The sequence below is a fragment of the Miniopterus schreibersii genome, assembly GCF_964146895.1.
Source record: "Miniopterus schreibersii genome assembly, chromosome: X".
Lineage (NCBI taxonomy): Eukaryota > Metazoa > Chordata > Mammalia > Chiroptera > Miniopteridae > Miniopterus > Miniopterus schreibersii.
In genome coordinates, this window is record NC_138104.1 from 7,065,840 (window position 1) to 7,093,361 (window position 27,522).

Genomic DNA, 27,522 nt, shown 5'->3' on the forward strand with positions numbered 1-27,522 from the left:
CAAGGGAAAAAACCTCAAGTGGCAAGTACCCTGACATCCTAAATTTATCTTGAACCTCACCTCATACCATTTGTCAAAGAAATAAACTCCAGGTGAAATGCGATCTCAGTGTCTAAGGTGAAATAATACTACTTTAAAATGAAAATGTAGGAAATATGTTCATGATCTTGGGGTAGACAAAACATTGCTTCACCAGGATTCAAACAGCACTAACAATAAAGGGGGCAAATGATAAGTTGAGCTATGCAACACCTGGGATATTCTCTTCATCAAGGGACACCAATAAGTGAGGGAGACCACAAGCCAAGGAGTGGGAAAAGATATTTGTCATACATTTTGTCAGTATGTGGAGAAGGTGAATAGCTGTAAACCAAAGATACAACCATTCCTCTCTCCTAGGGTGTACCCTACAAATGGAACCCTTAGTCTCTACACTCATAGGACATAAGTCTTCAAGAAAACCTCAATAAACTTCAAAGCAGAAGTAGAATGAACCACATTTATTAATAACTTTGCATTATAACAAAAAATTGACAGGAAATTATCGACAATGTTCAACTCTTGGGGCAGAAAGGAAATCAAATGAAAACTGTAATAACAAACAACTGCAAAATCACAAATAGAACACTGCATAAGTATCGTGGCATGTGACCAAAGCTCGACTCAAAGTTTGTGGCCTTCAATGCTTTCATCATTTCAAAGAGCAGAGAAAGAAAATGCAGCATGTACTGGAAGTTCACTCCGGGGAGGGTCTCCACCCTTATATAATCCACTCATTCTCCCTAGTGCTTGTGTGGTGGGTACTGATCTCTGCCCTTCCGAGCACTTTATGAATTGGACATTTTCCCCTTGCCCCTATCTTTTGGAAGTGCTCCACATTTCAGAAATGGACTGTGCTCAAGGCTCAAATGATGCATCAACAGAGCAGAGGGCGCACAGGAGATTCTGACACGTGGTGTAAGAGGGAGTCAAGGGAAGTGCTCGTTGGCACCGTCAGGGAAACACCTGCCTGGTGCTCCAGCTACTAGTCAGTGGCAATCAAACAGGGACAGCATATCCATTTCCACCTGGCTAAAATATTGCCCAGATACAGGTCAATTGAGCACATCCCCATCTATTGGAATACTGACTCTAGTAGATCTGAAAGGAAAGCTGACATTTATGTGCTCCTTACTCACTCCTATACTGTGGTTGGCTTGAAACAAACACATGTTCACCGTAAAGATTAAACAAGACTTGCCTAGACAGAAAAACATCATGTCTACGACAATGGCAAGAGTCAGTGAATACTCTGGAATTTCTGTGCCTTGGAAGATGGGTCTTAAACACAGCAAAATACACAGCTGTTCTTATAAATAAAGCTCAAACAAACCTGTTCTTCCAAGACAGCTTAGTGCAGGTTAAAGCTTTGATAGATTAGTGCCACTTTGTGTAGGAACTGTTTCCCTCAACAAATTCTCAAAGAATTCTTCTCTAAAGTGGTCAGCTTGGTGCATATTAAATCATGCCTTCCTTGGGAAGATTGTATGGCTTCTGCCCCGAATGGCTTCTGTAATGAAAAACAAGGCTCGATCTCTGTCTATAGCTTTTCCCACAATTCTCACACACAAATGGTCTCTCTGCAGTGTGTGACCCGTGGTGCAAATTAAGGTCTCTTTGTCGTCTAAATCTTTTCCCACAACTCTGACATTTATGGGGCTTTCCGTTTGTGTGGATTTTCAGGTGTTGTATAAATTGTTTTTTATTACAAAATCGCAACTTACACTCGGGGCAAGTGGATACTCCTTGACCAGAAGAGATTTTCTGGTGTTCTGAGAGGTGTGACTGCTGAGTGAATCGCTTCTCACACACGCTGCATTTATAGGGAGCCTCCCTTGTGTGAACTCGAAGATGCCTTTGTAGGTTTGACCTACGAAGGAATCTTTTCCCACAATCAGGGCACTCATGAGGGAGCTTTCCCAAATGAATTTTCAGGTGCCCCTTAAGTACCTTCTTAGAAACAAAACCCTTCCCACACTGAACACATTGGTGTGGCTTCTTTGGGGCACTCGTTTGCTCATGGGCCCTGGGGTTCCAAGGCTCTTCCTGGTTGGATCTCTCATCTCCCTCTCCCGGAGAGGGATTCTGATCATGGACAGGCAATGTGAGGTATCTGGGTAGCTGCTCTGTGGGAATTCCCAATGGATTGTTTGGCTCCTCGAGGTCTTCTGGAAAGTTGGGCTCAAGAAGTGCATTTCCATCTAAAGAAACAGAAAATGGATATACACTCTCCTCGTTTTTTCTGCTTTGACACATTTTCTCTGCCAATATCAAAATCAAGAGTATGGATAGAAACCGCAGATGTCACCATGTTCCAAGGGAAATGGAGAGCTAGGGACCGAGAAGGGTTACACTCAACGGCTAATGGTAAGACACAAACTTCCAGGTGCCATCCCCAACCTCTTTACAACCCTGGGAGTAAGGGTGAATCTTTCTTTAGTTTCTTCCCAGCAATCCATGAACCCTCACTTACCAATGTTGAAGTCAACAAATTGCAGTAGTTCTTCCAGTTCCTTGCAATCCTGTAGTTCCTTGGCCCAGGGCACTTCAAGTTCAGGCTTTGGTGGTGGGGATCCTGGCCATAAGTAGAGACGGGAGGGAGGATAGTTTGAGTCAACACAGGTTTCTGCAGAGTGCAGGTCTCTTTCTCGGACACGTGGCCTCTCCACATCTGCCTACTACCTTCTCAACATTGCTTCACCTGGAGCCTCTGGCAAGGCCTTTGTGTTGTGCATTTTTCAACGAAAAATAAGAATGCAACCCAAATGGCGGGGGGGGGGGGGGATCCTACTGTGCTCAGTTCAAAGCTATTTTCCTCCAATCTATGGAAGGGAAGCAATCAATTCTGGTGTGAAGTGAATGCACTGAATGAGCCCCACATCTGTTTGGGGAATGGAATTAGGTAGGTGAGGGCCAGACCGTGAATTCAATCTTCCTAAAGTGTTGCCATACCAAAACTGAGAAGCACTGTCCTACTCACTGCCACCTGAAGAGAGAGGGAGGCCACAGTGGGGGTTAGGAATGGCTACTGGAATAATTTTGGTAGGACTGTCAGCCTAAGGACAAGCAGGAGGCGTCTCTACACTCACTGTCACCCTGTGTCTTACCACCCTCTCCTCAGTGAGAGCCTCTCTGGCTCCAGCCTCTTTCCACATGCCTTCCTCAGCTCCAGCCAAGTTTAAGGGTCTGCAGTAAAGTGTGGGTTGGAAATGGCTCATTTCAGACTGAAATACAGGGCAATGAATAAATATTAGACTTAGTAAAATGACATGAGCAAAGTTAGTTTGGCTAATGTTAATGTGAAGGAACATTTAACTTTTAGGACATTGTACCAAAGCATAGGAAGGCAACTAAAATACCTTATTTTCTATTTTCATAAAGAAAAGACCATATGTTTCAAATGAAGAGAATTTAAAGTACAACTCTTCATTTTGTTTATGCTTGCATCTCAAAGGTAAGGTAGGGATGAGAGGGTATGAGCCCAGGTCAAATAAAACTGGATGTCATGGATCAAAGGACAGCAACCTTCAAGTGAAAGTGCGAGAAGTCTGGAAAGTGGGGGGTGGACAGCAGCACAGCCTTGGGGTGGCAGAAACCTGGAGGCCTGAATATCCCCATTAAGAGGGACGTGAACACAAGTTAAGAATGGCAGGATGTGTTCACATGCTGGTTCATGGACTTGATAGTCTTCAGGCTGTAGACTTCATCACAGATCACCAAGAAACCAACCCAGACACCTGCCCCTCAGGGAAAGGCAGCTAAAGACACAACTAGTCAAGGAATGAAGCAGCCCCGGAGGCAGGATCTAGCACCCAGGAGAACAAGGCCAGGAGTATCATCACCAGGCAGCTGCGTCTCATGGACTTACCACCAGTCCAGCTGCCCCTTTCTGTGCAGCACCAAACCAAAGAGGACTGAGAACTGTCACCTGACTCCCTCGCCCGGCACAGTACTCCTTGGTGCCCGCTTTCAAAGAGGCTGGCCCAAACTGGAGCTCCCTGGTGGTTGTTAACCTCACATGCTTCTTCACTGTCTACCAACCTCACCCCCACCCACCTCCCTCCTGTGTAACACTCAGATCTTTGTGGCTCAGGTGCACTCAGCCTTCACAGTCTGGACTCTCAAAGCCCTGCTCCTACCACTATCACTCACTAGTTTGCATTCCCCAACCTATGCTCACGCCCAGGTCAGCTAAGGGCAGTAACCATCCCCCTTTGACCCACCTCACACCCTTCTGACCTCAGTTCCCATCCTCTACTCATGCATTCAATAAAATACTGTCATAAATGCTGAATGAACTGGACACTGTTTCACAAGATTTTCACAGACGTCAGCCCACCTTCTGTCTGCCAACACGGGGAAAACAGCCACGGCGCTCATTACAAGGCAAGCCTGTGAGTGGAGGCGAGCAGACACTAGCACTCATAGGCTGTAGTGGGACGGTAAGTTGGTACAGTAATTTTGGAGGACATTCGGCCATGTCTATTAAAGTTTGAGATGTATATGCCCCCTAACCAATTGTTCCTAGCCTAGATATTTGTCCTGCTGACACATGCCCATGGAAAGATGCTCACTGTGTTTTATAGCTTGGCCCCAGGGCACTTTGGTCAGTCAGAAGTCATGCCTCGATGCCTACTTCAGTTGGCAGGGCTCTTCTCTTTACCCTCAAACGCCACAGTAACCAGTCCAGAGGTTGTGCTGGAAATGAGCCTAAGTTAAGGGCATGAAAGAGCCCTCTTTGTATTGGGCCCCAGATTGTTCATTTTTCACTCCCGGCTGGGACTCCTTACTCAAAAGCCTGCAGGCGCCAAACTCAAATTCTCACATATCCAATTACTTAAAAATTAGCCCCCAGAAGCAGATTTTTAGCCATTTAGAGCCGACCTCCTTTCCACAGCTAAGAAAATATCACCCCACAGCTGCTAGCCACTGAAAAGTTGGAGCCTTCTGGTTATATGACCCCAAATTGCTGTTGCCCTTTGGAATTCTCTGACCTATAGACTCCCAGTGTGCTACTGGGCTATGACATCACCAAGACAGGTAAGCCCCCGCCTCCCCCCCCCCCAACCCTTGCTCCCTGGGGAGTTCCCTTGTCCTCCCCTTCCGACCCCTGGCTTCCCTCACAAGCACACCTGACAAAGAGTTGCCCAACAAAGCTTGTGTGTGCTACTGCCAACTCCTGGTCATATCTCCTTCCTAGATCAGCCCGCAGATCCCTTGGACCCTCTGCAAGTGGTAAGGAGGATGAGACTTTGGGGATCAGGAGGTAGACATGGAGACCTCCCAGTCAGTAGGACAAAGCATAGTGTATCATTTTAATCTGTGATGAGAAAGGGGTACTTTCCTCTCCTCCTAATGGATATTATTTTACTTGTTACATCATTCTATCTCTCCCTTGTTAAATATACTGGACTTTCCTGTGCTTTAGAGAAGGATGTATTCAAATCAAGAGCAATAGTGCTGCTCAGCATCATATATGATCTCTGTACCTGGCACTGTTGCTAAGAGAAGAATATTCACATGGGAATGTTCTACGGGAACTCATACGCAGAAAGATGTATAATTCAACCCACTGGCTAGGTTCTGACACTTGTTGCAGGCATACACACAGAGATACAGATTTTTAAAAACTTGTTAACGCATCAGAGATGTAGGTAAGGTAAAGAATGGGATATTAATGGCAATATTTTATGTAGTTTGGCTTCGACCTTAATGGATATACATATGTCCTTTTGGGTTTTTCCTCCTGGTCACTGCTATGGAAAACAAGACAGAGTCCATGTCCCTACATGCCCAGCACTTGCTAGAGCAAGCTACAAAACTCGTTACCAGGATGAAATGAATAAATGCAGAAAGCAAGACAAATTCGTGACCAAACAACCACACTGTGACAGTATGAGATGAATTCCATGTGGGTGGTGGCATTGCACAGATCACATATGGTCCTACTCTTGGTCCCCTGGAAGGGACCAAGCCATCTTTTCCAGGGAGAGGGTGGGGTCTCACACGTACTCTTCCCCATTGCCTGCCAGACACTCAGAGAAGAGAGATGGCACTTGGAATGGAAATCACAAGAGAGAGGGTAAAACCATAGGTAAGCACCAGAGCTAGAATTTCTATTGGCTTCAAGAGCAAATGGGTCCCAAGTGTCAAGGATACCCATTCTCATGCACTTAGGACACAGAAAGCAAGGATCCCAGGCAAGGTACCTGAAAGCTTAACAGATTTTTGAATTCATATATAACAATCTTTTCTAATATGATATCTCCCAGGGTCTGCCCAGAGAACCTTGTGCTTTCTCCCTCTATAAAATCCTGCCAAGTCCTCGACCACCCTCGAGACTTCCATGAACTTCTAGGAGACTTTCTTCCCCGGGACTTTCTCCCCCTGAACTAACTCCTGTATTGCCTGCAGCAGTGGTTCTCAAAGGGCAGTATGTTCAGCACTCACCTAGAGAGCTTGTTTAAAATGCACCGCAGGTGATCCTGATACGGAGAATCTGCTTACCACGCTTGGAGAAACGCTGTTCTATCCATAAAAATGGATAGGATAGGTATTTGTTTTACTGGCACAAGCAATTAAATCCTCTTAAAGGATCTGGAGTGAGTATATTAATAAAGTACCATGTTTGAATGTGGCTCTTATGTTATAAGAGCAACTGAGGCCCTTGGGACCCACAACACCACAGATTCCACGGATAAAAATTGGCTGGGGAGATTAATCTTCATTCATACTACCCAAACTCTCATCCATTTCCTGTATAACATTCTGAGTCAAAGCCTCCTTCCTGAGCAGGCTTATTAATTAGCTTAAGGGATTTTGAATCCTGTTCGATCCAATACTGGGCTTTGTGTCCAGATATTCCCCAAGAGACACTCCCTCCTACTACTCTTTATAAGAGCGATCCATTTTCATCCAGTATTCGGTGTTTCTAACCAACCCCAACCCTGGACAGCTCCTGAGCTCTCAAAATAGAAATCAAGGAAAAGAAATAAAACCCTTGCCTTACCAGGGTCCAGAAAGGACTGGCCTTCCCCAGCAGCATTGGGGCTCAGCTCCTGTAGAGTCCAGGCCTCTGCCAGTGGGTCCTCAGGGTCAGGTTCCATTGCTTGCAGTGGGGGTACCTCCAGGTGGACGTTTAAGGATATGTCTGCCATGTCAACCGTTGCCAAATCTGCCAAGAGCTTTTCCTGACTATCCATCTGGAGGAAATGCCAGAACACATCACTCTAAAGTCTATCTAGACCAGCAGTGCCCAGTAGCAACATAACGCAAGCCACCCAAGTCATTTAAAATTTTCCAGTGCTCATATGAAAAATAAAAGAAATAGGTAAAGTCGATCTTAATAATATGCATTATTTAACCCAATACATCTAAAATATCATAATTTCAAAATGTAATCAGTATGAAGAATTATTAGTGAAGTATTTCACCTACTTTATTTTTCACCTTAAGTCTTCTGAATGGGGTGTGCATTTCATACTTACAGCATATCCCAATTTGGACTAGCCACATTTCTAGTGCTCAAGAGCCACCCTTGGCTGGTGCCTACCATGCTGGCAATGCAGAATGAGACTGCACAAAGACAAAATTTCATGTGGTAAGCCAAACAAGGAAGGGAAACTATAAACTCATTCTACCCTAGGGGCAGGAAACTTTGGAAGAGTCCTGTTCATGCAGGCTAACTGCAGAGCCCCATCTACACCCAAGCCTCCAGTGCCCCTGATGCCCAACTGGAAGCACTTTCTCTCATCCCCAAAGATGCTGCCCTGTGCTCGGCTATGGCATGGCCTCAAAAACTTTTACTTGGTGGTTCTGAACTGAGGGCATGGCCACCGCCCCAGAAGGTGCTTTGCATATGATGGCAGGTGATGGCTTTCAGAACTAGTGGGCGGAGATGGGAGTATAGATAATTCTGGGTAGCTCATTTTGTTAGAGAGTCATCCCGATGAGCTAAGGTTGCGGGTTTGATCCTGGTTAGGGCACATACAAGAATCAACCAATGAATGCATAAAGAAGTGGAACAACAAATCAATGTTTCTTTCTCTCTCTCTCAAATCTATAACTAAAAGAAAATAATTTAGTGGGCGGGGATGGGAGTATAGATAATGCACAGAACACAGAATTGTTCCAGGTCCCCACCAACTTTGGAGTGTCTCTCGCAAACTTTCATGTAGGTAAAAAGAACCTGTCAAGACTCTCACCTTGTTGGTCATATAATCACAAAATATTTTTGTATATTTTAGCAAAACTATAATTTTCTAGGTGAGCGCTACTTTGGAAATCAAAGTCACGGTGATGTAAAGTACAGCATAGGAAATATTGTCAATAATATTGTAATAACCATGCATGGTGTCGTGTGGGTACTGGATGTTATCAGGGGGAACACTTTGCAATGTATATGATCATCTAACCACTATGCTATAGACCTGAAACTAATAGAAAATAATACTGAATGTAAGATTTGACTTTGGGCGGTGGGCACACAATGCAATATACAGATCATGCATGTGTCATAGAAATGGACACTTGAAAGCTATATGACCCTATTGACCAGTGTCACTCAATAACTTTAATTTTTTTTAAAAAGAAAAAAGTTTTAAAAAAGTTTTTTTTAAAAGAAAGGCTATACTACCAATTGCTCAGATTCACCAAGGTTTTTTCCCATCTTGGAAAATCACACCACCAGCAGCACCACTGCTCATAGTGTTTGAGCTGTATCAGTCTGAATTACTGCCTGTCGCCTTCACAGTGAGTCTGTGCAGAGGGGCAAGCATCTGACAACTTCATGAGGTCTTCTGGCGCACTCAAGCCCAGACATGTGCACGTTGAAATGTTTTCTTAGTTTATAATAAACTACCTACCTATTCCTTTATATTCCTTCTAGAGTCTACTTGACTCAGACTTGACCAATTTTGCTTGCAAAGAGTTATGTAGTAAATATTTTAGGCTTTGTGTGCCACATTCTGTCTGTCACTAACTCTCCTTCTTCCTCTTTTTTAAAACAATATTTTAACAGGTCAAATCCATTATTAGCTTACAGGGTATACCAAACAGGCTGTGGGTGGATCTGGTCTGCAGACCCTAAAGTGTAATACTGGTGATTTTTGAGGAATGACTGTAGGTAGGTTATGGGGTAGGTTATGTATGAATTTCATTTAAGTATATTTACTGGGGCATTAGGAAATATTTGTTACAGAAGGGGAATTGGCTATGATGAGGTTGAAAACCACTGACCCATATGTTTTCTCCAGCAGAAGAGAGCCATGAAAACAACTGTGGAGAAATCTTGGCCTGAAGAATGACACAGACACAAAAGTCTGATCCAATACCACCTGCCTCTGATACCCCTTTGGTCTAGTTACCAAGATCCCAAACTCTTTTCTCACCTGTGTCTCCAGTGTCTCAGGTTTGGTCTGTAAGTCTTCTAGGAGTGACACAACTTGTGTCTCCGGTGTCTCAGGTTTGGTCTGTAAGTCTTCTAATAGTGACACAACTGTCTCCGGTGTCTCAGGTTTGGTCTGTAAGTCTTCTAACTGTGACACAATGCTTTCTGTAGTCTCTGGGCATTGCTCTGTCACCCAGGTCTCTAGCTCCTGGGGTATAACTGTTAGGTATTGTTCCAACGTTAGAAGCTCCATCATCTGTGACTTAGAACGAATCTTTGGCTTCAGCCACTCAGAGCAAAGCTCCAGGAGTTTGTTGAAAACTTCACGAGGCCCGGCTGCTTCTTTGTACTGGAACTGCCTGAAGCACTGACGGAAGACTTCAGATTCTTTATCACAATCTTGAAACACCAAGCCCAGATTCAAGGAGGCCTGGATTGCAAAACTGAGGGCAGTATCCATTACCCCCTTCCCTCAGCATACAATTGACCTGGCATCTGAAGTCTCAGGTTCCAATTTGTTTCTTTGTGTATTTCCTGGGTGTAGACACCTACAGCTGAGGAAAGGGCAAATGAGAAAGAACCAGGGGTGGTTACCAGAGGACCTCATCTCCCTTATTTGCTTGCCTTTCAGCAAAGCCCTAAAGTCACAGGTTGTAATCTTTAGGGAAGTTTTTTAAATCTGATGAAAATGTTCCGGGACTTCTTTAAGAAGAAAGAAAGAAAAAGAAGATCAGTTATAAAGAATAAAATAGCAATAAATGCATACCCATCAATAATCACTTCAAATGTAAATGGTTTCAATGTTCCAATCAAAAGACATAGGGTAGCCCTAGCTGGTTGGGCTCAGTGGTCAGAGCGTCGGCCGGCCAACTGAAGGTTCTGCGGTTCGATTCCAGTCAAGGGCACCTACCTTAGTCACAGGTCAGATCCCAGGCCCCTGTCAGCGCACGTGCTTGCGGGAGGCAACCAATAGACGTGTCTCTCTCACATCGATGTTTCTCTCTCTCTGTCTCTCCCTTGCCCTTCCACTCTCTCTAAAAAATCAATGGAAGAAATATCCTTGGGTGAGGATTAACAACAACAACAACAACAACAACAATAAGACGTAGGACTGCTGAATCAATAAGAAAACAAGACTCGTATATATGCTGTCTACAAGAGACCCACCTCAGAAGGATAGGCAAACACAGACTGAAAGTAAAGAGATGGAAAAAGATATTTCCCGCAAATGGAAATGGAAAAAAAACCCTGGAGTAACAGTACTTATATGACAATATAGACTTTAAAACAAAGGCTATAATAAGAGACAAAGAAGGACACTACATAATGGTAAAGGGATCAATCCCACAAGGGGATATAACCCTTGTAAACATATATGCACCCAATATTGAAGCACCTAAATACAAAAAGCAAATCTTGATAGACACGAAGGGAGAGATCGACAGTAATACTGTCATAGAAGGAAATTTTAACACTCTTTTTCTCATCAATGGGTAGATCTTCCAGACAGAAAATCAACAAGGAAACAGCGGCCTTAAATGACACGCTAGACCAGATGAATTTAATTGCTTTTATCAGAGCATTTCACCCCAAAGCAGTAGAATATACATCCTTTTCAAGTGCACATGGGACATTTTCTAGGATAGACCACATGTTGGGAAACACACCAATCTCAATAAATTTAAGAAGGTTGAAATCACACCAAGCATCTTCTCTGACCACAATGGTATGAAACTAGAAGTCAATTACAAGGAAAAAAATAGAAAACACATAAACAAATGGAGGCTAAATTATATGTTACTAATTAATGAATGTGTAACAATGATAACAAGGAAGAAATCAAAAGATACCTTGAGACAAATGAAAATGGGAACAGAACAACCCAAAATCTATGGGACAAAGGGAAAGCAGCCCCAAGACGGAAATTCTTAGCTTTATAGGCCTACCCCAAGAAACAAGAAAAACCTCAAACAATCAAAACTTACACCTAAAGGAACTAGAAAAACAACAACAACCAAAGCCCAGAAGAGTAGAGGGAAGAAAATAATAAAGATCAAAGCAGAAATAAAGAAATAAAGTCTAAAACAGCAATACAGAAGATCAATGAAACCACCGACCTGGCTCTTTGAAAGGATAAACAAGGTTGATAAACCATTAACTACACTCATCCAAAAAAAGAGAAAGCGACCAAATAAATAAAATCAGAAATACAAGAGGAGAAGTCAAACTGAAACCAAAGAAATACAAAGAATTATAAGAAAATATTATGAAAAACTATATGCCAACAAATTGGACAATCTGGAAGAAAAGGATAAATTCCTAGACACATACAATCTTCCAAAACTGAATCAAGAAGAAACAGAAAATCTGAACAGACCAATTACAACTAATGAAATCGAAGCAGTAATCAAAAAGATTCCCACAAACAAAAGTCCTGGACTAGATGGCTCCACAGGTGAATTTTACCAAACATGCAAAGAAGAAATAACACCTATCCTTCTCAAACTATTCCAAAAAATTCAAGAGGAAGGAAGGCTTCCAAGCTCATTTTAAGAGGCCAGCATTATCCTAATTCCAAAATCAGATAAAGACAATGAAAAAAGAAAATTATGGGCCAATATCCCTGCTGAACATACATGCAAAATTCCTCAACAAAATATTAAACAAACAAATCCAGCAATACGCTAAAAAGCTCATACGCCATGATCAAGTAGGATTTATTCCTGGGATGCAAGGTTGGCACAGTATCCTCAGATCCGTTGACGTGATACACTACATAAAAAATGAAGTACAAAAATCATAAGATTATATCAGTAGGTGCAGAAATGCATTTCACATAATTCAGCACCCATTTATGATAAAAAGTCTCAGCCAAGTGAGAAAAGAGAGAACATATCTCAATATAATAAAGGTCATATATGATGAGCCCACAGCTAACTTCATATTTAAAAGGGAAGAACTAAAACCATCTTCCTTAAGATCAGGAACAAGACAGGGATGTCCACTTTCCCCGCACTTATTCAACATAGTACTGGAAGTCCTAGCCACAGTCATCAGACAGGAAGAGGAAATAAAAGGCATCCAAAATGGAAAGGAGGACGTAAAACTGTCATTATTTGCAGATGGCATGATACTGTATATAGAGAACTCTAAAGATTCCACCAACCCCCCCACACACAAAACCACAAACACACACACACACACACACACAAACAAAAAACAAACCCTTACTAGCACTGATAAATGAATCCAGTAAAGTAGCAGGATACAAAATAAATATCCAGAAATCGGTTGTATTTTTATACACCAATAATGAACTACCAGAAAGGGAAACTAAGAAAAGAATTCCATTTGCAATTACATCAAACAAAATAAAATAACTAGGAATAAATTTAACCAGCAAGGTAAAAGACCTGTTCTTGGAAAATTATAAGACACCAAAGAAATACATTGAAGAAGATACAAATAAATGGAAACATACACCATGCTCATGGATAAGAAGAATTGACATCGTTAAAATGTCCATACTTCCCAAAGCATCTATAGATTCAACGCAATTCCTATCAAAATACCAATGATGTATTTCACAGAACTGGAAAAAATAATCCAAAATTTATATGAAACCAGAAAAGACCCCAAATAACCACAGCAATCTTGAGAAAGAAGAACAAAGTTGGAGGTATCACGTTACCTGCTATCAAACTAACCTACCAAGCTATAGTAATCAAATCAGAATGGTACTGGCATAAAAAGAGACATACCTAGATCAATGGAACAGAGAGCCCAGAAATAAACCCACACCTACATGGTCAGTTAATATTTGACCAAGGAGGCAAGAACATATAATGAGACAAAGACAGTCTATTCAATAATGGTGCTGGGAAAATTGGACGGATACATGCAAAACATGAAACTAGACCACCTTATTACATCATATACAAGAATAAATTACAAATGGATTAAAGACTTTAATGTAAGACTTGAAACCATAAAACTACTACAAGAAAACACAGGCTGTAAAATCTTGGACATTTCTCTTAGCATTATTTTTTCTGATATGTGTCCTCAGACAAGAAAACCCAAAGAAAAAATAAACAAATGGGACTACATCAAACTAAGTAGTTTTTACACAGCAAAGAAAACCATCAACAAAATTAAAAGACAATATACTGAATGTGGAAAGATATTCCCCAATGACAAATCCTATAACAGGTTAATATCCAAAATCTATAAAAAACTCATCCAACTCAACACCAAAAGACCCCCAAACAATCCAATTTAAAAATATACAGAGGACCTTAATAGAGACTTCTCCGCAGAGGACATACAGAGAGTCAACAGACATATGAAAAAATGCTCGACCTCACTAATCACCACAGAAATGCAAATTAAAACCTCAATGAGATGTCATCTCGTGCCTGTCAGAATGGCTATCACCAATAAATCAACAAACAAGTGTTGGTGAGGATGTGGAGAAAAGGGAACCCTTGTGCACTGTTGGTGCAAATGCAGATTGGTGCAGACACTATGGAAAACAGGATTGGGATTTCTCAAAAAGTTGAAAATGGTACTGCCTTATGACCCAGCGATTCCACTTCAGAGTACATATCTGAAGAAACCCAAAACACTCATTTGGAAGACTAGATGCACCCCTGTGTTCATTGCAGCATTATTTACAATAGCTAAGAGATGGAAGCCACCCAACTGCACATCAATAAGGAATGGATTAAAAGAGTGGTGGCACACCCTGGTAGGTATGGCTCAGCTGGTAGGCCGTCATCCCGTGCACCAAAAGGTTGCTGGTTCAATTCTCCATCAGGGCGCCTGCCTGGGTTGTGGGCTGGATCCCCAGTAGGGGACATGCAGGAGGCAACCGATTGATGTTGCACTCTCACAGCGATGTTTCTCTCTTCTCCCTTCCTCTGTCTCAAAAAAAAAAAAAAAAAAAAAAAAAATCAAGAAACTGTTCTTTAAAAAAGATGGTGGTACATATATATAATGGAATACTATTCGGCCATAAAAAAGAAGGAAATGTTACCATTTGTGACAGCATAGATGGGCCGAGAGGGCATTATGCTAAGTGAAATCAGTTAATCAGAGAAAGACAAACACCATATGATTTCACTTATATGTGGAATCTAAAGAACAGTGTAAAGAAACAAAATACAAACTCATAGATGCAGAGAACAGACTGATGTTTTCCAGACAGGAGGGGGCTTGTGGGGTTGGGTGAAAAATGGGAAGGCATTTAGAAGTACAGGTGGCAGTTACAAAACAATCACGGGGATGTGAACTACAGCATAAGAAATATAGTCAATAATATTGTAATAACTATATATGGTGCTAAGTGTGTACCGGATATTTTGGGGGGAACACTTTCTAAAGTATATGATTGTCTAATCACTATGCTCTACAACTGAAAGTAATACAAAATTAAGCTGACTGTAAACTGTAAAAAAGAAAACGAAGGTATGTTAAAAATGTAAATGCTGCCCGGCCGGGCGTGGCTCAGCGGTTGAGCATCGACCTAGGATCCAAGCGATCGGGGTTTGATTCCCGGTCAGGGCACATGCCCGGGTTGTGGGCTCGATCAATGACTCTCTCATCATTGACGTTTCTCTCTCTCTCTCCCTCTCTTTTCCTCTCTCTGAAATCAATAAAGATATATTAAAAAAAAAAAAAAAGTAAATACAATTGACAAATAGAATTGTTCTTGGCAAAAAAAAAAAAGAGAGAGAGAGAGAGAGAAAGAGATTTGGATGAAAATTTTAGACATATTGTTTAAAAATCACTCTTTGCCAGAAATATAGTTATTTATATGTAGAAAATGTTTTGACTTATTGTGAGACATCTTACAATATAAAGCAACAACAACAAAAATCTGATGAAAGCCATGGACTCACTTGCTAGAAAAATACACACACATTTCCAATTCTGCATCCAATTTCTAAAAAGTTTATAAAATGTCCAAACCCATCCATAAACACTCTAGAACTATGTTTTCCAATATGGTAGGCACTAGAGCCATGTGGATATTTACATTGAAATTTATTAAAATAAAATGTCAGCTCCTAGCTACATTGCAGGGGTAATACTTACTATACTAGTGAGGAAACCTGAAAGTTCACCTAGCTTTGAGTAACCCTCAGTCACCTTCAGTCACCAGCATCTCAGGGAGAGCCATGCCCTGCAAAGGCAGGAACTCATCAACCCCTCATTCTCCTCCACTTCAGATGTGCAGTTTAGCCAACATCACCATGAACCTCATCGTGCAATGGCATTCCAAGTGGCTTTCTCATGAGAAAAACACTACACAGGGCAGGCCCTGAGTACAGACGAGGGCACTAAGGCTTGAAGCTTTGGAGGGCCGAATAACATGTCCCAGGACGCACAGTAAATGCCAGAGGGAAATGGCGATGAGGTTAGAAACCATAGACTCCCACAGTGCTCATGTCTCAAAACATCCGTACTAGCCCGGCCGGGCATGCCTGGGCGGTTGAGCATCGACCTAGGACCCAGGAGATGACTCTCTCATCATTGATGTTTCTCTCTCTCTCTCTCCCCCTCTCCCTTCCTCTCTCTGAAATCAGTAAAGATATATTTAAAACAACAACAACAAAAAACAACAACATCCATACTAGATCTAAAATATGAATTCAGCAAAGTAGCAGGATACAAAAAAAAAAAAAAATAAATAAAATAAAAATAATAATATAGATAAAATAAACAAAATTCATAAAATGAAATTAAACAAAATAAAAAATAATAAAAGAGATTAATCAAAGAACTTACATGCATTTATGGACACAGACAATAGTGTGGAGAAGGCCTGGGGGGGGTGGGGGCAGAGAGGATCAATGGGGGAGGAAAGGGGGACATCTGTAATACTTTCAACAATGAGGAAAATTTTTTAAAAAAATAAAAATAAATTAATAAAAACATTCAAATGTTCTTAGTGTGACCTCTGAGGTCACAGGTGTGAAGACTGGTACCTGCCCGTGTGCTATGGGTCCTTTCTCTCTGCATTTGCTCACACAACTCACATACCTGTCTTCTTCCCCAGACGGTATCAAGAGAAAAAAATACTCATGACTCTCTTCCTGCCCAGTCATCAAAAAACTTCACTCTATTCGAATCTCATCCCCAGACTAGTTTCTTAAATGATACCCAGAGCCTCTCTCTGTAACATCCTCTTTTATAAAACCGCCTTTGGGGGATCAGATTGCATGGAAAGCAAACCGCAGTATGCCTGGTACAGAGACGGCTCTGCTCCGGAGAACTAATTCCTAGGAAGCTTCTATTCCCCAGACTAGGTACCTAAGTGTCGCTGGAGGGCATCCAGGAACCCTGCCGGTTTAGGCTGAGGGCCCACCTTTCATGTTCTCCAGCCTCACAGCTGGACAGCTCTTCCCTTACTGACCCAAACCTTACCCCACGTCTCCCACGGAATTGACCCTCCGGGTTTCCCTCCGACGGCCCTTCACTTCCCCACAGGCCTGATGGCTTCTTTCCAATGAACACGAGCTCACCGGGCCCGTAAACACAGAGGCGCGTGCAAAGAGACAAGGGGCTCTGTGAAAAGAGGGCACTAGGGGAAAGGATAGGGGGACAAGTCCCAAACCTTCTAAAAGCTGGTTTAAAACCCGAGACCAGGCTCTGTCGCTTGGGCGTCCTCCATGCACCAAATGGTTGCCAGTTTGATTCCGGCCGGGTCGCAGGCTCGATCCCCAGTAGGGGGCGTGCAGGCAGCAGCCAATCGATGGCTCGCTCTCACATCGGTGTTGTTTCTCTCTCTCTCAGTCTCCCTTCCTCCCTCTAAATCAATAAAAATTTTTTTAGAACTAAAATAAATAAAATCGGACGCCAGTGACGAGCACCCAGGCGAAGATGTGTCGCTCCCGGGAGGACCGACCCCTGGAAGCCAGGCCGGGTAGCCCGGGGCGGCGGCGAACCCCGCGGTACAGGGGCCTGCGCTCTCTGTTCCCACCCGCGTCCAGTGGAGGTAATCCTCTGACGCCCGCGGTCTCCAGTACTCTCTCTGGAACCGCGTGGACGAGGGTTGGACGTGAAAGTTGCTGTGCCTTCTGGGTGCGAAGGATGCCGCCTCTCCTTCCATTTTCTCTCTCCTTGGCGGGAAGGGGTCTGGTGCCCGCCGCTCCTCCATTTCCCGCTCGCGTTCAGAGTCTGGGGCGTGTGCCCTGCTATCTCTCCAAATCCCGGGCCGGCGAAGGGACCTTAGCCAGGTGCTCGGTGCCACAGCTCCTTCCATTTCACCCGCCAGTGAAGGGGGAGGTAGCGGGGTGCCCGCCTCCCACCGCTCCTTCCACATCCCCCGTCTGTAAAGGGACGGTAGCTCGGTACCCCCACCCCCCTCCGGCCCCGTCTTCGTTTCCCACTCCCGTTGAGAGTCCGGGCTGTGTGCCCCTGCATTTTCGCCGCCCGTGAAGGGACGGTAGCCCGGTGCTCCGTGACCGCCGCCCGCCCCTCCTCCATTTCCAGGTCCCATTTGGAGTCGGGTGCCCGCCGCCCTTTCCCAATCTCCCGCCCGTGAAGGGAAGGTAGCGCGGTGCTCCCTGCTCGCCCTCCTCCATTTCACGCTGCGGTTCAGGGTCTGGGGCCGTGTGCCCGCCGGCGTGTGCCTGCCGTCCCTGCATTTTCGCAGCCCGTGAAGGGACCGTAGCCCGGTGCCCGCCGCTCACCCCTCCTCCATTTCCCGCTCCCATTTAGGGTCCGGGGCAGGATGCCCGCCTCTTTCCATATCCACGCGCTTGTGAAGGGACCGAAGCCGGGTGCCCGCCGCGCACACCTCCTTCCACATCCCCCACCCGTGACGGGACCGTAGCCCGCGGCCCGGTGCCCCGCCCCCCCTCCTTCGTTTCCCGCTCCCGTTTCGAGTCCGGGCTGTGTGCCCGCCACCCCTGCATTTTCGCCGCCCGTGAGGGGACCGTAGCCCATTTGCTCGCCGCCCGGCGCTCCTTCATTTCTGGCCGTCGAGGAGGGACGGGCTGGGCGCCCGCCGCTACTCCCGGTCCCGCGCCCGTGAGGGGAGCGGCGCCAGCCACCGCTTACTTTCCCACGCGCACTGAGGAACAGAGGCCCCGCGCCCGAACCTCTCCCGAGCCCTCAGCCAGGTCGGTGCCCCGGTCGGCCCGTCGGAGCCGGAGCATCCACCCGAGCCCGCTCCCCACGCCCGCTGGAGTCGGCACCTCGGGTCACTAGGGACTCACCTCCTGCCAGACACCGACGCCGACGCGCGGAGCTCTCCTGGCAGGGCCGGTGCTGAGGGTCCTAGAAGTCCTGACAGCCTAGGCTGCTCCGGGACCCGCGCCACTCCGGCAGAGCGGCATTTTCTCCCTGGTGTCTGTGGGGGCGGGGCGAACAGGGTCTTCCTCTCCGCGCAAGTTCAGTGCCGAGTTAGGCGAAGAGGTGGGGGGAGGGGAGGTGGGAACTCGTGAATTTCACCGCAGAGCCTGATAAAAACTCAGGTGTCCGCGCCACACCCCAAACCCTGAATTTTAATAACTGTTCCAGGGATTTGACTGCTCTGTTCTTGTTCTAAAATTTGCGTTTTGACCCTTTAGGAGTTTATGCCTTATGAAACATGAGGGACCTCCAACTTGAGAGAAACAATGGGCCAGATAGAATTATTAAAAAGTCTCAAAAATTTAAATAGTTACCACGTGAACCAGCAATTTCACTCCCTAGTACGTGTACATCCAAGACTACTCAAAACCTACATGTCCACACGAGCAATCGCACACAAATATTCATGTCAACTTTATTCATAAAACCAAACAGTGGAAACAACACATATGTCCATTCATTCATTACTGGATCAGCAAAGTGGTACATCTGTGCAATGGAGGAGTACTTGGCCATATAAAAGAATGTAGTAGTGATGCATTCTACCACATGACTTTTGAAAACATTGTGCTACCTGAAAGAAGCCAGTCTCTCAGTACTCTACATTGTAGGACTCCATGTGTAGGAAATGTCCGAAATAGGCAAACCCATAGAGCCAAAACTGAGATTCCTTGTTGCCAGGACTGGTGGTGTTAGGGACCATGGTGATGATTGCTGAAGGGTATCTGTTATCTTCTGGAGGTGATGAAAAGGTTCTGGAACATGTAGTGATGTTACATGGCTGCACAGTTTTATGAATATACTAAAATCACAAAATTTTACATTTTAGAGGGTGATATTTATGCTATGTTAATTTTGTCTCTAAATGAATAAATCAAGTCCCCCGGAGCTTAGTTGGCCCTGTTTCTAAAAGTACCTCTGCTATTTCAACATATCCTGTTTTAAATTTTTTTAATTTGTTTTTCTAAGTATAGTTGGTATACAACCTTATATTGGTTATATTAGTTTCAGGGACACAATATAGTGATTCAACATATTTACACCTTGAAATGTGATCACCCCACTGATTCTAGTAATCATCTGTCTCTGCCTAAACTTACCAGAATATTATTGACTATATTCCCCTACCCCTTTCCCCCATTCCCACATCTCCTCCTTTCTGGTTACCATTCTTTTGGTCTGTGCTTCTATGAGTCTGTTTTTGTTTTGCTTTCTTTCTTTGTTTTGTTTCCTGCCTTATTTCACTTAACATAGTACCCTCTAGGTCTGTCCATGTTGTTGCAAAAGGCAAGATTTCATTCTTTTTTATTGCTGCATAATATTCCACTGTGTGTGTGTGTGTGTGTGTGTGTGTGTGTGTGTGTGTGTGTGCATGCACGAGCGCACACGTGCACATGCCACATTTTCTTTTCTTTTTCTTTTTTTAAAATATATCTTTATTGATTTCAGAGAGAGGAAAGGAGAGGGAGAGAGAGAGACAGAAACATCAATGATGAGAGAGTCACTGATCGAGCCCGCAACCTGGGCATGTGCCCTGACCGGGAATCGAACCCAGATCGCCTGAATCCCAGGTCGACGCTCAACCGCTGAGCCACGCCTGGCCGGGCGCCACATTTTCTTTACCCACTCATCTGCTCATGGACACCTAGTCTGCTTCCACACCTTGGCTATTGTAAATAATGCTTCAATGAACACAGAAGTACGTATATCTTTTTGAATCAGTGCCTTTCTTTTCTTTGGATGAATGTCAAGGGGTGGAACTGCTGGGTTGTATGGTACATCTAATTTTAGATTTTTGAGGCATCTCCATACTGTCTTCCATAGAGGCTACACCAGTTTGCAGTCCTACCAACAGTGCACAAGCGTTTCCTTTTCTTCATATCATCACCAACACATGTCATTTGTTGGCTTTTTTATAATAGCCATTCTGACTAGTGTGGGGTGGTATCTCACTGTGGTTCAATTTGCATTTTCTTGATGATTACTTGTGCTGAGCATCTTTTCATATGTCTGTTGGCCATCTGTATGTCTTCGTTGGAGATATGTCTTTTCGTATCCTCTGCCTATTTTTTTATTGGATTGACTTTTTGTTATTGAGTTGTATATATTACTTTCTTATATTTTTTGAATATCAACCCTTTATCAGATGTAACATTCGTGAATATATTCTCCCATTCAGCATGTCGCCTTTTCCTTTTATCGAAGGTTTCTTTCTCAGTGCGGAAGCCTCTTAGTTTGATGAAGTCCCATTTGTTTATTTTTGCTTTTGTTCCCCTTCCTCGAGGAAACTGACCAAAAAAGATGTTACTGAGACTGATGGCAAAGAGTTTACTTCCTATGTTTTCTTCTAGGAGCATTATGGTTTCAGAACTTACATTTAAGTCTTTAACCCATTTTGAGTTTATTTTTGTATATGGTGTAATAGGTTGGTCCAGTTTTGGTTTTTGCATATATCTGTCCAGTTTTCCCAACAGCACTTGTGGAAGAGACTGCCATTAATCCAGTGTATATTTTTACCTCCTTTGTCGTAGATTAGTTGACCATATAGGCGTGGGTTTATTTCTGGGCTCTCTATTGTGTTCCATTGATCTATGTGTCTGTTTTTGCGCCAGTACCATGACGTTTTGATTATTATAGCTTTGTAGTATAGTTTGAGATCAGGGAGTGTGATCCCTCCAACTCTGTTCTTCTCTGTCAAGATTGCTTTGGGTATCCAGGGTCTTTTTTGGTTCCATATAAATGTTAGAATTATTTGTTCTAGGTCTGAGAAAATGACATTGGCATTTTTACAGGAATTGCCTTGAATCTGTAAATTACTTTGGGTAGTGTGGCCATTTCAACAACATTAATCCTTCCCATCCATGAGCACAGTATATCCTTCCACTTACTTGTGTCCTCTTAAATTTCCTTCTCCAATGTCTTATAGTTTTTAGAGTACAGGTCTTTCGCCTCCTTGGTTAAGTTTATTCCTGGGTCATTTACTCTTTTTGTTGCAATGTCAATATATCCCGTTTTGACTGGAAAATTCTGCTTTCTTCCTGATAGTCTCAGATTAAATTATAGGTGCTTTTGACTCTGCTCACAAGACTTGCCTGGCCTGTTAGTAGGAAGGCAGCAGCTCCAGGAGCCCAGAGTTCCCTGTGTGTAACTTTCTTCACATGGTCCCGTCATTACTTCATATATTCATTTGTCTCAGACACCAGAAATTAACAGCTGTGTTCAGGGGCCTAACAGTGCCTACTGGTCCTGGTGAGAGCCCAGTAAGTATCTTTCTGGTTCAACCTGAGAATTTCACATGTCTACCGTTTGTGCTATGAATATGTTCACCAGTCCTTGTCCAGCTATGATCTGGTTCTCCAATATGTTGACCAGCATGTAATTTGGGTCATTCTGTCCTCTGTCAATCAAGATGTTCTGTGTACCATGCCTTTTAGGAATAAACTTTGGGGTGTATGCTAAGGAAAAAATGCAGAAAAGTATGTATTATTTAGAGATTATAAGCCTGTTGTTAGCAACTTGTATTATGATGTCACTCTGGTAAAGATGGCAAGACTCAGCATGGATCCCTAGAGGACTAGACTGGCCGCAGTTTGATTCTGACAAAAAGTGACTTCTATTCAAAAGTACTCCGATGGTCAACATCTAAACAAACAAAAGAACACATAACATCTCTAAGCTGAATGGTTCATGAGAAGTGCAGAAAGTTTGAACCATGATGAGCAAATGATGCCAACAAACAGATGGAGAAGAAAAAGAACTCCTTAAAAACATCACCATTTCTAACCACCCTTATAATAATTTATTTAGGCAAAAGTATTGATGGATGCTAAAATCACTGGGTGAAAGGTTGTAGGAAAATAAGGCATTTACACACTCAAATTATTTATTATAAAGAGGAAATTCTCCATTAATTACAACGGAGAAATCTCGAGATACTTTACTTTTTAAAGTCAGTCTAATAATGAAGTAAATACAGACGAATTAAATATAGAGGCATTCTGCTTGAAATGAGCTTTTTACAAACATCATTATTTTGTAAGGAAAAAAACTAGGAATGTGTGGATTTGTTCTAGATGTAATTAAACTATGAAGACATGAGAATTAAATGTATAATCATTGATTAGAAACAAGGTACAAAGGATGATATTGGGACTATTGGGGATTTTGTGGACTCAGAGAGAATCAGAAAGAAAGAGAGAATGAAAGGATCAAGTATAGTAAAGTTGAAACAGTTCCTTAATCTAGGTAAATGGTACATAGGTGTTCACCGTACTGTTATGTCAACTTTTCTGTAGGTTTGAAAGCTTTTAAAACCTAAAAGTTGGAGGGAAAATCAGGGTATGCAGAAAACAGGTACAGGTGAGAAGTGAGCTCATCCCACATATAACTTCCTGTTAGCTTCAGGGTCACCTTAGGGCTCTACACTGGACTGTGAGCTCTGGAGGATGACTCATGCTCTTTTCAAAATAGAAACAGACTCATAGATACAGAGAACAGACTAAATGCTGTCAGAGGGGAGGGGGGTTGGGGGAAAGTAGAAGAAGGTAAAGGGGGGATAAATGGTGAGGGAAAGAGACTTGACTTTGGGTGGTGAACACACAGTACAATATACAGATGCTGTATTATAGAATTGTACACCTGAAAACGATATACATTTATTAAACAATGTCACCACAATAAATTCAATAAAATTTTTAAAAATTCTGTCTCCAGCCCTGGCCGGGTGGCTGAGTTGGTTGCAGTGTCCTCGCGTATACCAAAAGGTTGTGGGTTGGATACCCAGTCCAGACACATACGGGAGGCTACCGATTGATGTTGCTCTCCCACATCAATGTTTCTCTCGCTCTCTCTTGCTCTTGTTCTCACTCTCATTCTCCCTTTCTCTCTCTAAAGATATCCTTGGGTGAAGATTTAAAAAACTTGTGTCTCCAGCATCCTGGCACAGCTACCAGAATGTATATCTGGCAAAAGTGCATGGAAGGTGCTTTCTTTCTAGGATATGTCCCCAAGGAGCAAGGGTAGAGTCAGCTCTGGGGGCAAAAAAACCAAGTGGTGTTCCCAGGTATCTTCTCAAGGCCTTCAGGTTTTTGAAAAGAACAAGATGATTGGAATGGCATCAGCATAGATGCCACCATGGAGATTGAGTGTTTAGCTGAAAACTGTCCCCTGGCAATGCCTTTTGAGGCTCACCTGCCTGCTTCAGCAAGGAAGAGTAGAGCTTTCAAGGTGTCTTTGCTGTCCTTCTTTCTCCTGCCATTGGCGATAGAGGGCCCATGAAACCCTAAGTTGGCTAGAGGGGCTGATACTCTTCATGGATCCCTCCAGTATGGGATCACGTTTTCTGTTTCCACCCATTATCCTTGATGTGATGGATTACATTACTCAACCTTCAAATGGTGAACCAGCCTTGCATACCTGATTTATGTTTTTGGTATCTATGAGGCAAGAAATTCCCAGAGTTCTTTACCCTATTGTCAGCAACCTTGGATCAGAATTTTTTGTTGCTGCCATAGATGTATCAGATAGCCAGATCACTGGCAATGGCCAAAGAGTCTGCAATAATTTCAGATTCAAGGGGTTGCTGGCAAGGGCATCCAGTGCTAAGACAACTACCTGAAATTCAATCAATTGTACAGATCCTCAAGTCCCATTCTTTTTAGAAACTTCTTGGTGAAACTCCATCACATACAATAGTGGTGATAAGCTGTACAAAATACTATTGCTTTTCAGTCAGTTGATCCCAAGGGCCTCCCCATTAAGGGAAGGGTTCCAGGAGAGAGATGACCTACTGAGCACAACTGCATCTGGCAAAAAACAAAACAAAACATGGGAGCAGAGAAAGGCACTCTCTCCTGCAGGTGGGATATGCCAGAGGTGCCAGGTTTTGTCCTGTCTTGTACTAAGGAGATCTTGGTGTCTGTTTCAAGCTTCTAGGGTGTTGCTTCCACGACTCAAGGCATATACTAGCTGGGTACGGAAAGTCACAGCAAAGTGTGCATAGAGGTATCATCCCTCAACATAATAAAGGCCATATATCACAAACCTATAGCCAACATCATACTCAATGAGCAAAAACTAAAACCATTTCCTCCTAAGAACAGGAACAAGACAGGAATGTCAGCTTTCACTACTCTTACTCAACATACTACTGGAAGCCTTAGCCACAATGGTCACACAAGAAGAAAACATAAAAGGCATCCAAATTGGAAAGGAGGAAGTGAAACTGTCATTATTCACAGATGACATGATATTGTACGTAGAAAACCCTAAAGACGCCACCAAAAAACTACTAGATTTAATAAATGAATTAGGCAATGTAGAAACATACAAAATTAACACCCAGAAATTAATGGCATTTTTATACACCAATAATGAATTGTCAGAAAGAGAAACTAAAAAAATAATTCCATTTACCATTGCAACAAAAAATTAAGATACTTAGGAATAAACTTAAACAAAGAGGTAAAAGACTTGTACTTGGAAAACTACAGGACATTGAAAAAAGAGATAGAGGAAGATATAAACAAGTGGAAGAATATACTGTGTTCATGGATTGGTAGAATTAACATCATTAAAATGTCCATACTACCCAAAGCAATCTATAGATTCAATGCAATTCCTATTAAAACACCAACAGCATATTTCACAGATCTAGTACAAATACTCCAAAAATTTGTGTGGAACCAAAAAAGACCCAGAATAGCCACAGCAATCTTGAGAAAAAAGAACAAAGTTAGAGGGATCACAATACCAGATATCAAGTTATACTACAAAGCGACTATAATCAAAACAGCCTGGTACAGGCACAAGAACAGGCATATAGATCAATGCAACAGAACAGAGAACCCAGAAATTGGCCCAACTCATTCCACTCAATTAATACTTGACAAAGGAGGCAAGAGCACACAATGGAATAAAGACAGTCTCTTCAATAAATGGTGTTGGGGAAATTGGACAGGTACATGCAAAAAAAAAAAAAGAAAAGAAACTAGACCACCAACTTACACCATACACAAGAACAAACCCAAAATAGATACAAGACTTAAATGTAAGTCGTGAAACCATAAAAATCCTAGAAGAAAACTGAGACAGCAATATCTCAGACATCTCTTGTAGCAATATGTTTGCCAATACATCTCCTAGGACAAGGGAAACAAAGGAGAAAATAAACAAATGGGACTGCATCAAAATAAAAGGCTTCTGCACAGCCCAGGCAGCCTGGCTCAGCAATTGAGCATCAACCTATGATCCAGGAGATAGCAGTTGGATTCCCGGTCAGGGCACATGCCCAGGTTTCGGGCTTTATATCCAGCAGGGGGCGTGCAGGAGGCAGCAGATCAATGACTCTCTCATCATTGATGTTTCTATCTCTCTCTCCCTCTCTCTTCCGCTCTCTCCAAAATCAATAAAAATATATTAAAAAAAAAAAAAAAAAGCTTCTGCACAGCAAAAGAAACCATCAACAAAATGAAAAGGGATCCCACTGTATGGAAGAACATATTTGCCAAGGATAAAACTGATAAGGGGTTAATATCCAAAATATATAAGGAACTCATACAACTCAACAAAAGGAAGGCAAACAATCCAATTTAAAAGTGGGCAGAAGACCTGAATAGACACTTCTCCAAAGTGGACATACAGATGACCAAGAGACATGAAAAAATGCTCAAAGTCACTAATCATCAGGGAGATGCCAATTAAAACCACAATGAGATATCACCTCACACTTGTCAGAATGGCTACCATCAACAAAACAACAAAAGACAAGTGCTGCTGAGGATGTGGAGAAAAGGGAAACCTAGTACACTGCTGGTGGGAATGCAGACTGGTGTGGCCAGTATGGAAAACAGTATGGAGGTTCCTCAAAAACTTAAATATGGAACTGCCATTTCATCCAGTGATACCACTTCTAGGAATATATCCTAAGAAACCTGAAACACCAATCAGAAAAAATATATGCACCCTTATGTTCATAGCAGTGCAAATCACCATACTAAGTGCCCATCAGTAGACTTTTAATTTTTATAGGAGTTTCATTGAGATATAATTCACATACCATTGTAATCACCTATTAAAGTAGGTAATTCAATGTCTATTTTCTCTTCAATTAATTATTATTTCATCTTTTTTTTGGCATATAATTGTTCATAGCATTCTCTTATACTCCTTTTTTAAACACAGAGATATGATAGAGATGTCTTCTTGGTCAGTCTACCTAAAAGTTTATCAATTTTCTTGATCATTTCAAAGAACGAGCTTTTGATTTTGACTTTCTCCATTGTTTTTCTATTCTCTATTTCATTTATTTCTGCTCTAATCTTTCATCCTGCTTGCTTTGTGCTTAGGTCACTTTTTTTTCTAGTTTCTTAAGGTGGAAGGTTAGGTTATTGATTTTACATCTTTCTTTGTCCTTACTCTGCAATTGGTTCTCACCTAATAATACTCATTAGTTGCTCTTGCAATAAGACTGAAGACCCCAGTGGGACCTCAGGTTGGCAATCTTTTCTTGGGCCCTTTACACTGGATCAACTGCCAGGTTGCCCAGCCATCCTTTAGGTGCTCAGAGATACTAGCACTCTGAAAGTTTCTTATGAACACACATTGTCTTGAATTGTTTATTCATTCCTCATTTGTTTGACATTTCTTTCCTCCAGACACCAAGCCTCATTTATCCATATTTCTTAACACAGTGTCTGGCACTCTGGTATAAGCCCTCACCAGTTGTCACTGAC

General features: G+C 42.8%; 1 protein-coding gene across 1 annotated transcript; it reads right to left on the bottom strand.

Moving 5' to 3' along the window:
* Positions 1 to 1,497: 1,497 nt before the first annotated feature.
* On the bottom strand, positions 1,498 to 9,887 carry LOC308551710 (zinc finger protein 449-like; the record flags this gene model as incomplete). The annotated part of the gene is made up of 4 exons (XM_081126356.1): positions 1,498 to 2,240; positions 2,513 to 2,614; positions 7,049 to 7,241; positions 9,429 to 9,887. The coding sequence occupies 4 exons, from the start codon at positions 9,885 to 9,887 to the stop codon at positions 1,498 to 1,500; spliced, it is 1,497 nt and encodes a 498-aa protein (XP_080982482.1).
* Positions 9,888 to 27,522: the final 17,635 nt, after the last annotated feature.